Below are 12,246 nucleotides of genomic sequence, written 5' to 3'. Positions count from 1 at the left end.
GAGAAAATTTCTAAAATAGTTGAGGGCTGCGAGTGAATTTATTTCTATATATTCGTAAAATTTTGCGAAAGACTTGGCGAAAAAAAGTTGAAAAAATGGTCGGATGCCGTGCACGCGTCGCAACGAATTAATCCCGGTGTAACTTTGAAAAGTTGTAAAATATGAGAAGAACAAAAATTGCCGCGTGCACACCTGTATATGAACGAAAAAAGTCCAATGTGAAATTCATAGCCAGTGACTAGAATCTCTTTTATCCCGCTACGCTCGATCGCCATTTTCAATTTCGAAAAAGCCTGCAAGCGTTAAAGTGTGAACTAGTTCTAACAAAAAAGAAGAGGGAAAAAAATTGAGCTTTAGATTACACTATATAGAGTATCAAATATGTTTCCATTCACATGCCGTGCTTCGTACTCAAATATAACTGGTTGTTGCAAATAATATATAATATTCGAAAACACTTGCCTGCACCCTAAATATTCTGAAAAATATGATGAGCCGCGAGCTCGGTAGTAAAATTAAACTGTAGTAATAAAAAAAAAGGAAGGCAGGGTCAGGAAGGGACTTTTCAGGTCTTCCATAATAAAAGTGCGAATGTGTAAGCATAGAAATCGGTGAACCAGTTTTTTGGCCCGGCCAGACGTTAATTTCACATTTTACGACGCGTAACAGCTCTTTTCTCTTGTGCCCGATCCCATCTAGAAACGGCGACGTTTCGTCCAGTTACGTTCTATACCATTGCCGCAACCGTACATACATACGTATATATATATCCAGAGCCGCGGTGACTCTTTATTTTCTCGACGATGCCTGCGCGCCCCCTCTTTTTTATATTCTTCACGGTTTGCGACGCTTTTTTTATAGTTTGAGCTTGTATCGTAAAATATATCCTCTCGCTGTGAGTGTCTGTTGGCAGGATTCTGCTCTTCGAGTCCGCATCGTATATACGTACGATGTGCAGCGATATTTGCGTAATTAAAGTTGCGCGTCAAACCTATATGGCCATAAGCGGCTGGAGGGAACAAGATTTTCCTTATTCATAGCGCTTGAAGAACGAGCAGCCGAGCGTTCGGCCAATGAAACGAGCCGCATCTACGTTTTGTTTTTTATTCTCTCTCTCTCTCTCTCTCTCGTGTTACTCGCTCCGAGCCATTAGTTCAATGTTTTATCGTCGACGAGGTATTCTTCAGGCCGATCGAATGGCATGTATTTTTCAGACGAGTTCTAACAGGAGTGGTTTTTCTTCGGGTAAATAGAAAAAAAGCTCCCTTCGATTCCAATAAACATAACACATATACCGAGAGCGCAGCGAGGCGCTTTGTTCTAACGCTACAACTAAAATGGTTCGATAAAAGCAGCTCTCCTGACTGCCTGACCGCTAGTGGAGTGTGCTACACAATGTACTAGCTAAACCCGGAGCACACACATTTACACAGCGGTACACGTGCACACGTAGACGCGCGCATAACCGACATGTCGATAGGTGCTAGAAATAAGACGCGCAGGTATATTAGCTTTATATAGCGTAGAGCTGCGCGCCGCGTCGACGGAAGCTCCTTGTTCGACAGTGTTAAGTTTCAAATGAGGAGAACAAGTCCCCCTTAGCCCCTCCACTGGTTTCATCAACGATGTAAAGTTGGGGCGCACTCTACTACTACTCGAGAGAGAGAACGTACACGAAGCGCCGCGCAAAGTTAACCTCGCGCGCGAGCTTGCAAGCTCTGCGAGTGTGCAGCGCAAGGAGGGCCGTGACGCGCCGTGCTCTTAACGAGTTAGCCGAAGCTTTCGGCCCGCAACGCTGAAAGATGTTTTGTATGTATGAGACGAGTTTCGCCCGAGACCGGGCCATGCGGAGGGAGCTTTCGATTTTGCTGCTGCTGCAGCGCGCAGCTGGTAACAGCTTGTAACGATGTTGCCGTGCTTTATAACTGTACGTGTACACGCTACCGTCCAAGCGGTCAAGCGATTTGGTCGTTTCTCATTTTTAATTTTTCGCTTGCTGCTGCTTTTTTCTGCTTTTTTTTCTTTCATTTTGGCGTCGTTCAAAATGAGCAACGATGACGCTCACGAGATGACGGCTACACACGATTTATATCAACTGAATTTGATCGAATTTTCGAAACGTCAAATTGGCAATCGTTACGTCGATTGATTGCACCAATCTCAGCTCGCGTGATTAATGTAATGAATTTTACGAGTTAATTGATCATTAAAGATTTCAATTAAAAAAAGAACAGGTGCGCGTCATCGAGAACTGGTCGTCAGGTTAGGGAGTACGCGCCGCAGGTTTGTACAACTAACTGAACATGAGCACCGAGAGCCAAGTTGTAAATCGTTTGATTCATAGTTTGTACACAATAAAGCTACTTTTCAGCCGACGTGTCCGAAAAATTAACGCTAGACTAAACGCATTAAGCAATTTGTTGGCAGCAGAATACGCATACGCTCGCAGGTCTACACTCGAACAATCAACTAACAGGACTAAAATGAGTACTATTGCGCATAATGGCACGAGAGCATATAACGATGCAAGCATACGCGCGCGCGAGGGAGAGAGCTCCGCGCCACGCGTTATACAGCGATTATTCAAGCTCCCTTGAGCAGGGAGAATTTCTAATTTCCTTAATTATACCCAATGTTGAAAGAGGCGCTCGAGTTCGCGCCAGTTGTAAATACATATACACGTGTATGTGTTATGGATTACACTTGGCGAAATAATCAAATTTCAAAGCCGAGAGTGAGCGAAATTTGGCTCAAAAATCATCCGCTTTTCTCTCTCTCTCTCTCACTCTCCTCCTCCTGTATACTTGCACCCTGCAAGTGCGTATGTTATATCCTGACCGCCCTCCCGACTCGCGCGCTGCGCTGATGCTGCGCCTTGCTGATGAGTATAAGCGTGATATACTCATTTACGCGCGTGTGTGTGCGCGCGTGGCGCGTGACGACCGAAATTAGCCGAACTACATATTATATGCTTTTGCTGCCACCGACGCCGCGCCATCAGCAGCGCCGCTCGCAGTCCTACGTAGTATATACCTATGTATGTATAAACACGAACCTCGGCATCTCGTATTCGAATGTATTATAATGCAATGTGCATGCGAGATGCGAGTCTGTGAACTTGCTGTATTTAATAAATTTATCAAACTTTTTGCAGCTTGAGCTCGAGCTGTTTGTTCTCACATTGTTGTTTGTTGAATCTAGATATTACGCACAGTTTACAAGAGTCATAAATCTTGAATGAAAATTTACATTGCCGTGTTGTCGTCCAGGTTTCTAATTAAAAAAGATTAAAAGTATTTTGCATGCGATGCACAAAATGCGTTTGTGCTTGGCTCTATAAAGTACACATCTATACGTATATCATCGCATTTTTTAATTAAAGAATCATTTCAAAGTAGCAGCTAAACATTTCAAAGAATCTTCTTCTGCAAACGGACTGCGTTTCAAAGATTGCACTTTCAACTTTGATGTTGTGAGCTCACCGGCAGTTACGTAGCTCTCGCGAGGCTCGGTCGGATAGAAAATTTCAGCACACTCCCAACTCTTTCTATTCTCACACTCAAAAGCTTCGCAAGGATTTAAAGTCTAAACTCGCCAATACCTCTTTCCCTATACACGCGCTTCCTTTTTAGATCCCCGAACCTGTTTGAGTTTTCTTTCTTTTTTTTTACTTTTTTTTTATTTTATTTTTCCCTGACTACTCTCTTCTTTTGTCCAGGCCAAATCGAGGCTTTTTTCTTTCTCTCGCTTGCGGAAGAAAGAGCCATGGCAAGGGAAAAAAACGAAATAATAATGACTCAACACGACGTGAATTTTCACGCGCTAAAAGGTGGCCTCTGCGCGAGTGCGCGCAAGCGGTACAGTTTCCATTCATTCCCATTAAAGCAGACTGGCGTATAAACCGAATTCAGCCGACGTGCCTTTGAGCCGTTCGCGCTCGACGACAAAAAGTAAAATCAGTAGCAAGCAGCAGCGGCAGCAGCTCATTGGGAAATAGTACAAGCAGCGATTCTACTTGAAACAATGGATCGGGAGCTTCGTATTGTGAACGATATGCGTAGGCACTTTTTTGTCTGTGTCTCTCGCTTTCATTTCTGAATCGCTGTGTTGCTCTTGTGTCGTTCTAACGTATGCAGCGGTGTAATTTTTTCACGGTCCACTGCTTCGTCTAGATTTGCGTGGATTGGCGTTTTCTCATTGGCTTAGACGAAAATTAAATAAAGTCGCAAAGTGCAGCAAACAATCGTTGCTCGAGGCTCTTTCTGCTTTATCTTCGAGACAAAGCCAGCAGCACTGACAGTAATACGTAATGTTAATTAAAAATTTCAAACGCTTTTTGTCTTTGTGCTGTCTATGGATTGTAAAAACAATGTCGCGTAGTTGCATGCCAAGTGATACTTGAAACAGAAAGAGATAATCTAATTCAATGATTCTCACGTTTGCTCATCTTGCGCTTTCATTAGTCAAGATTTTAAAATTTTTATTAAAATTATTTAAAGTTATAATAGAAAAGAATCGGAAAAATTAATGCCTTTTAATATATTGAAGATTATTTTGTGTACCTCTCGGTAGAAAATAAATATAAAAGTGGAACAAGTTGTTTCTTTCGCGTAGGCGAATTCAAATCCATATAAAAGCATTAAAATTAATAATATTCGAATGAAATTTAAATATTATTTTCATGCATTATATCACATTAAATGTGATGTAAAATTCTTTAAATTTTAATTTACTTTTTAATTTAATTTCCATTACTTTCAAATATATGTTTTTTTTTTTAATTTTTTACTTTTATAATGGAAAAGGTGAATTTAGTTGAGTTTCTTAATTTGAATTAAATAACATTATAACATTATCGTTAATGTTTGTACTCATAGATAAATCAAATTAATTCACCTTAATAACCAAAAACAGTATTTATGAATTTTTGAAAACCTGCTTCGAACTCTCTTAGTTCTTTGAATAATTATCACACTACGATCGGCATCCCATGATATCGTTCAGTAAACCCTGATTTGACTTATATAATTGAATTCACTTCGCCACTTGCAGATTTATAGATAAATGTACACGCCATCTAGCGGTGAAGGCTGTCCTTAATTTTATCGAGCCATCATTCATTTATTGAGCTATTAGCCCACAAAATAAATCATTATTGAAACATTATTACCAAGCCAAATATTTAAATTTAAATATACTATTGAATAGTTTTGGTTTATTATTGTATTGAAAATAATTCATATACCTGCATTTTCATGCATTTTATTTACAATTACCATGAATATAATTGAGTTTAAATTACTTAAATTTTAATGTTTGACTTTGCATGAAACCTGTATTAAATTTTAGATTTTTTAAAAAAATATTCTTTAAGAAGTGTCAAATGTTTATAGTATTTTGTTGTTTCCAGATAAGTAATATACCGTTGAAAGCATATCGTGGTCGAAAATTTTAAATCACCTTTTAGTCTGGCTAACCTTTTTTCTTATCCTTGTGCTTTATAGTTTATATTTCGTGTACGCGCGTACGTGAATATCTGGATGCGTCCAAGCACTCTCATGTGTGGGTGCCTTTTTTCCAGCGATTCCAAGTCAAGTGGTCGACTGTACCCGGCCGCGGTTTTATCTCCCCTACTATATATACTTGTCGCACACTTGTGAAGCAACAAGCGTATGCTTTTTTGTGCACTGTCGCGCCTGGCCGACCTCTGCTCGCCTGTCCACGTCCCTATACGATCGTTGACTTTATCTTTACTCGATTTTTCTCCCTTTGTTTTCTTTTTCTTTTCTCTTCATCCTCTCCCCTTCTTCCTCCTCGCTCCTATACTTTCTCGCGTCATTATATGCGCAACTTTCGCAGATAACGCGTATTCAAGTAGTACGAAATCGCTTTCGGTCGGCCATCATAAATTTCGCGTTAAAACACATCTCGAATTGCGAAGTATTTTGATGTTTGACGTTTTTTTTCTGTTACAGATTCAACGGTGCCGATAACGCTATGTCTACTAATCGAGAAGGGTCTAGCAATGGTGAGTATAAATCATTCAGACGTACGTGTCAAATGTGTGTATGTTCATACATCACTCGACTGTCCTGGCCTTCACGCTCTCCCTCTCCCGCTCACTTGGAGGACGAAAAAATGTTGAAGCATCGAACGAGCTCTTCGTCTTCATTAGCTCGCGTACGCGCCAGTCAGTAAATCACGCATACTTCGTCAATTATACATCGCAATACGCTCTTTTCCAACTTTTCGATTTGATCCATTGCGCGATTTTTCTTTTATTCTGCAATTTTTTCTTTTCTTCATTATAAAAATCGATACTTTGGCAAAATTGATTCCCAGCCCGCAATAGGATAATCCGTTGAGATATGTAACGCGTTATGCAAGCACAAAAGATACACGAAATACCGGCTGGGTAGTCAATGTAGCCAAGAAAATAAGGGAATTTGTGGATCGAGGGTGGTACGAGATTCCTTTTGTCCTGGGTGCATACACACACACATAGACCTATACAAATGCAGCTGGCTACCGAGTTAACGGCGCACAGGTAGGTAAACGCGGCGATGTACAGTATAGTTTGCCTTTCGAGTGTATATAAAGCCGAGACTTTGCCGCCCGAGAGTAAGAGATCTCTTCACTCGCCTTATTCAAGTGATTGGTTCAAGAGGATTGTTGCTCTCTCTCTCTCTTTCTCTCATGCTGCCGCACGTTACGGGCTGGCTGGGCGCTTATACAGTGCTGCATTGCAACGGATACTACTCGCGCGCAATTCACTTTACTCAAAGCTTTATAGATATAGTAGCAACACTAGACTGCGCAGGGCGCACACACCCCGCAGGCAATATAGACAGACTCTTTGCGCTCGCCAAGTTTCGCATTGCCGGCACGTAGCGTACGTTACCCCCAAGAATATTTCGCATTGTTTCGCAAGCTCGTGCGCGGCCCTTAATAATAATCAAGAAAACACGATCGCGTAATCGAGGATTGCCAATTTCTTAACGTCTTTTGTTGTGTTTTCGCAGGATCTCATAGGCCACGGGCCGGGCATGACGTTCCACGTGGTCAACCTCATAGTCATGGTGCTCATGCCGATGGTGACGATCCAAGTGAAGGGATCTGGTTTTTCCATGGGTGAGTATTCGACTAAACACACACGAGCCTCGTGAGCACACATGCTCTTGCGTAGCTCGCACACATACCTAGCCGAGGCTAAGGATAAATTTACTCGGTGGCCCGATAGGCCAAAGCAGAGAGCGAGAGAGAGAGAGAGGCTAAAGGGCGTAAATACTTGTCCGTACTGCAGCCGTTGGCCGCAGAATAAGCAGCAGCTGCTATGGCCGGCTCAACAACGCGCAGCCTGCATTTAACCTATCGTTTCTGATGCTTCTACTCGCACTCGCATGCAAATGTAATTACAACGTTGCATTTCGCTGCCGTTATAGCTCTGACCGCATGTTAGCATCGCACACACTCGTGCGCGCGCTCGCGTATCTGACGCTGCTGTACGACCTTAGAGGCCTAGAGAGAGAGAGAGAGAGAGCGAGCGAGAGAAATGCCATCGATGATCGAGTCCTAGGGAATGTAGCAATATCGAGAATCTCCGGGGAGTGCGAGACTGGAAGCTGGCAATGGAATTTTTAGCCACCACCTCCAAACTGGGCCAATCCAATCGTTTATAACGAATAAATTATTCCACGAATAAATATATGAACAAATTTTCCCTACTTTTTATCGAGTTTAAAAATTCACTGGGGGGCTTTAAATCTGCACGTGAGAATATTATTTTTATCGACCTTTCTAACAATTTGCACGGAATAACAGTATCAGCTCGTTTGCTTTTTCCTCTGTATATATCCCGAGCTTAAAGCTCACGCGTACGTTTGCATATAAAATCAAAATCTCTTGGCCATTCGCACTTGGAGCAACGTGAGGAGCTCTGGCTGAGCGCAGGATGGGGAAAAAGGCCACTTTGAGAAAGAGCAAATCGGTACTAGCGACTACTTAGGTAGCAGCAGCAGCAGCAGTCGACTATAGCCCAAGTAGTCGTCGTCGTCGTCGTACACCGCCGTGTCGAGAATAATGCAGACGTACAATGTTTCTCAGCGTCTCGACGTCGTCACGCATGTATTTTCAAATGCACGTGGCAAATGCTCGACGTGACAAGACATTCCTGCCGCCCCGAGCGCTGAAAATGTACTATATACGTGGCAACTGATGTCTATTATCGTATCGTACACCACCGCCACACGGCGCGCGGGCTGCCACAGCTCTCCTGCTTACTACTACTCCTCTCCTAAGGGTTATGTTATTGTAATGACGTGTGGGGATTCGAATACACCGCAAGTTCATCGATGCTGTCGCGCGCAAAATTCTCCAATTTAGCGCTATTTTGCATTAATGATTCTCCTAGCTCCTTTATCAAGGATAATTCGTCTGCGCGTGCCTACTACTGCTGCTCGTCGTCGTCGTCGTCGTCGTCGTCCATTGTGAAAGCGAAGAAAAAAAGAGAGCGAATGAAAGAAGAAAAAAAAATGAAAAATTGAGTCAAGCTTTTTAGAGTCTGTGTGCGTGTACAGTAGTGGCTCTCTTCGTTGCGAGCCGGCTTCGCATATTGTTTTCTGAAAGGTACTCGTGCAGGCAGCTCGTACGCCCAGACTTGCGAGCGCACGCGCGTGGCGCACAATCATCAGACTGGCTGTAATAAGCCTTCTTTTCTCTTTTGCCTTCTATTCACTGTGGACTGTAGCACTACTTTGCACGCGTTATTATTGTTCAAACGTGCACATATATTACTCGAACGAACATTTTTTCAACGAGTACGAAATTATTTAATTATTCTCAGTCTACCACCAGAGTAGAAGTTGCAACTGAACGTACAATACCAAAATGATAAATCATCAATGTTCCGAAGGTTATAACATTATGTACCATCAGAAACTCCGGGAGTTTTAAACAAACGATTCAACAATAAAATTATGAATATACAGAGAAACAGCTAAAAAGAGAAAGCAATTGCGTATCCTCCTCATTAAGACTAAGAGGCACTCGTAAAACTTGCTTTTGCGCTCTTAGCTCTCCAGTGCATATATCTGTATGTATAATAATATATATATATACCTATATAAGCTGAATCTCTTTCGCCTGCGCACGTCGAGTGTCCGTGCGCGGAAATTTCCGTAAACTTTTTTACAACGCTCGAGGGCTGTGCGCTATAATACAACCGGGTGAGGAAAGGCGAGGGGCATGAGGTAGAGGGCAAAAAAAGACGAGAGAAATTACACGAAGCTGCCGCGGAATTTAAGTTTAATGATATCCGCCTATGTAGCTACTTCCCAATACAACAAAGTTTTTCAAGGCTTCCTATCTTTCCTCATCACACTTGCGCACGCGGCTGTGTGTGAAACGGCATTAGAGATAGCTATTTAAACTTTTGTTTGATAAATTAGCCACGCATCTCCTCTATTTTAAAGCACGGCAAAAAGGTGATTTCCTTTTCATCCTCTCTTATATGTGGAGCTCATATCCATAGGTATATAACTGCATAACGCGCGAGCTGTATTATGCATCTTTTGAGCCGCGTCGGTATATAAATTCAGACAAGTTCGTTATTTGGATTATTGCATCAGTATTCCGGCTTGTTTACTTCGCTCTCACGCTCTTGTCCCGGATTAGTTGCGCGAGAGCCGACGATTTGTTATTCAAAATTCGTCCTCATCGTTGGCGGCAGTCGCGCGCGCACGCCTTACTCGTCAGAGACAGCCCAGAAAGGCTTCCGGCTTTTGCGGACGACTCTGAGAATGTAATTTCCTTACAAGCTCTTGTTTGACCTCCTATTTTGCCAGCTACCTCTATGTTCGTCGTCGTCATCGTCGTCGTCGTCCTCTTTCTTGTCTGGAGAAAATGTACGTTTTCATTTGATGCGATCGAAATTAAAATTCATCTTTGCATCAGTAATGAGAGGAAAAAAAACCCTCCCGAAGCCCGTTAAAAATAACATGCATGAATAGTGTCGAGGCGACGATTGTCGAGCGCACGCTCGACAATTTCATGAGGCATGATTCAAAAAGCTTGTCGCGCTGCGAGAGATAACTTCACAAAAATGTCAACTCGATCCTCGTGACTTCTTAACTGGAAGTTTTCAATGCGCAGAACATACATGTTACGTCGAAGATTTCCTTATATATCCCGTGTATATAATGTACACACGGCTGCAGGGCCGTACTGAAAAATTGCCATTTTTCAACTTTTTTACACGCGTACGGTACGTATGTGTGTATGAAAAATTCAGTGGATCCGTGCGCTGTGCGACAAAGCGAAAAAAAAGGAGTAACTTCTGCAAAAGGACTTCTGCTAGCGACAAGTTAGTTCGACGACACGATAAAGAGTGAGACCGTGAAATATCGCAGCAGCCACTTTCCCACGCGATAACTGAAAAGCCTGTCTTGTAAAAAAACTTCCACCTACGTTCGGCGCCCTTCTCCAATATACCTGAGCATATTATGATTGCTTTAAAAGTGCGTGCAAAGTGATTATTCAGCTTTTGCATTTTTATCTCATCATATTATTGAAAGCATACACTCTTGAGATGATTATACTGTCTCGAAGATCATTTTCGTGGTAAATGGATTGCACGCAATTCCTTCTAATTCTCTCGGCGAAATATTATTTTTCTCCTTTCTTCCAGTAGCAAATGAAAATGCGTCATAGTCATTGTACGGCCTTCTTTGTGCATATTTAGAAAGGGCAACAAACACAGGGCAATAATCGTGAAATTTAGATAAGGGTAATCACCGAATTTTCCGTTCAAGAAGAGTCAAACAAAGGTAGCGCGCGCCACCTCGGAGAGATAAGCCTAAGAGAAAGAGAGCAAAGGGGGAAGAGTAAGAGAGAGAAAGAGGCTGGCTGCTCTTTAATCGCAATAATGAGACACCCTCGGTACAGTCGCTGTCGCGGAGGGTCGTCGGCGGCGCTCCGAACAATAGTTGGAAGTAATCTCGTGTCGTAGCGGTAGTTTCGCAGCCCCTTATATGCCTCTTTCTCCTCATGGCCATTATACAAAGGTAGTATAGCCTCGCTGGCACTCGCACACACGCGTACAGTCATATCACACCTACACGTGTGCGCGGATGGTGTATATAAGCAGCTCTCGAGTATTTACATATGGAAGACGCTTTGGAGCCTAGCCAACCTGTTAGGTTTAACTAGCTATGCCAAGGCGAGCCAACGGCCCTCCTGTGCCTTCAAAGTGCGAGAGAGAGAGAGAGAGCAGTAACGCAACAGAAGCAGCAGCAGCGGCAGCGGAGTCTCGTTTCCAGCACGGATAATCCATTCGAAATTAGGTGGCACGGCCGAGGCCCCCCGAAAATTGGTTTTCTCGCGTATACGTACAAGTGCCGTAGGGCATTGCACATGCGAAAATTATCCGTTACTCCGGGCCGCTCCAAGTGCATTGTTATCGTTTACTCGCGATATTTTTCCTCGCGACTTTGTTTATTCACTTTGTCCGGAGGCTCTGCACTTGTAGCAAACACAACGGGGCCGCCACGGGTAATGTTCGTGTCACTGCTGTCCAAACGACAGGTAAACTTTGCGCTCAAAGAGTTGCGCAGCAGACCGCAGATTTACGCATAGACAGGCCTTTCTCGTCGCTCATGAAAAGCTCCCTTGGCCGATTCTCCAGTGGCGCGAGCTCGTGTGGTACACCTCGTAGCAAAATCAGTTTGCGATTTTCGATGGTAGTTAGCGCGGACGACAAAAAGTACGCCGGCCACTTCACAAGCAAGGATATTGCGAAGCTCTTAAGCAATATCGAATTAGCCTGTCTTCTACAGCTGTGGTTCCAGCATGCATATATTATATTAGGGGAGCTCTTATTTCCCGAGTTGCATGGAACCTCGCTCCGTAGAGAGTTTTTTTGAGGATCCTATTTGAATTACCAAATTATTTATAGAAGTCGTAGCAACGGGTTAATTCATTTTTTGTTTCAAGATAACTTTTAAATCCTAAAAAACGAGGTTCCATGCAACGCGAGGAATAAGTACTACCGCGATACATATGTTTATTCTACATTTGAAAAAAGTGTATAATTTTATCCAAAAACCCCATGAAACATTGAAAAGCCAAATTTATTCAAAGATATTTAAAAGGCTGAATAGCAAATGGACTTCCAAACTGCATAACAAGTATTATCAAAAGTTTGTTTAGTCCTGCAGCCACATACATATGCAGGCACAAGTTGCGATGCGG

General features: G+C 42.8%; 1 protein-coding gene across 2 annotated transcripts in view; it reads left to right on the top strand.

Annotated features, from left to right (window-relative positions):
- Positions 1–12,246, top strand: part of LOC106658702 (diacylglycerol O-acyltransferase 1) — a 55,080-nt gene that overhangs the window by 20,347 nt on the left and 22,487 nt on the right. For both annotated transcript variants that reach the window (XM_014380778.2, XM_023461434.1), the window contains exons 5-6: positions 5,976–6,028; positions 7,023–7,131. In XM_014380778.2, coding sequence (XP_014236264.1) covers positions 5,976–6,028; positions 7,023–7,131 — 162 coding nt within the window. The remainder of the gene's footprint in view (positions 1–5,975; positions 6,029–7,022; positions 7,132–12,246) is intronic.

This window comes from Trichogramma pretiosum, unplaced genomic scaffold (genome assembly GCF_000599845.2).
Source record: "Trichogramma pretiosum strain Unisexual culture from Peru unplaced genomic scaffold, Tpre_2.0 scaffold2, whole genome shotgun sequence".
NCBI lineage: Eukaryota > Metazoa > Arthropoda > Insecta > Hymenoptera > Trichogrammatidae > Trichogramma > Trichogramma pretiosum.
This window is presented reverse-complemented; position numbering and strand designations above follow the sequence as displayed.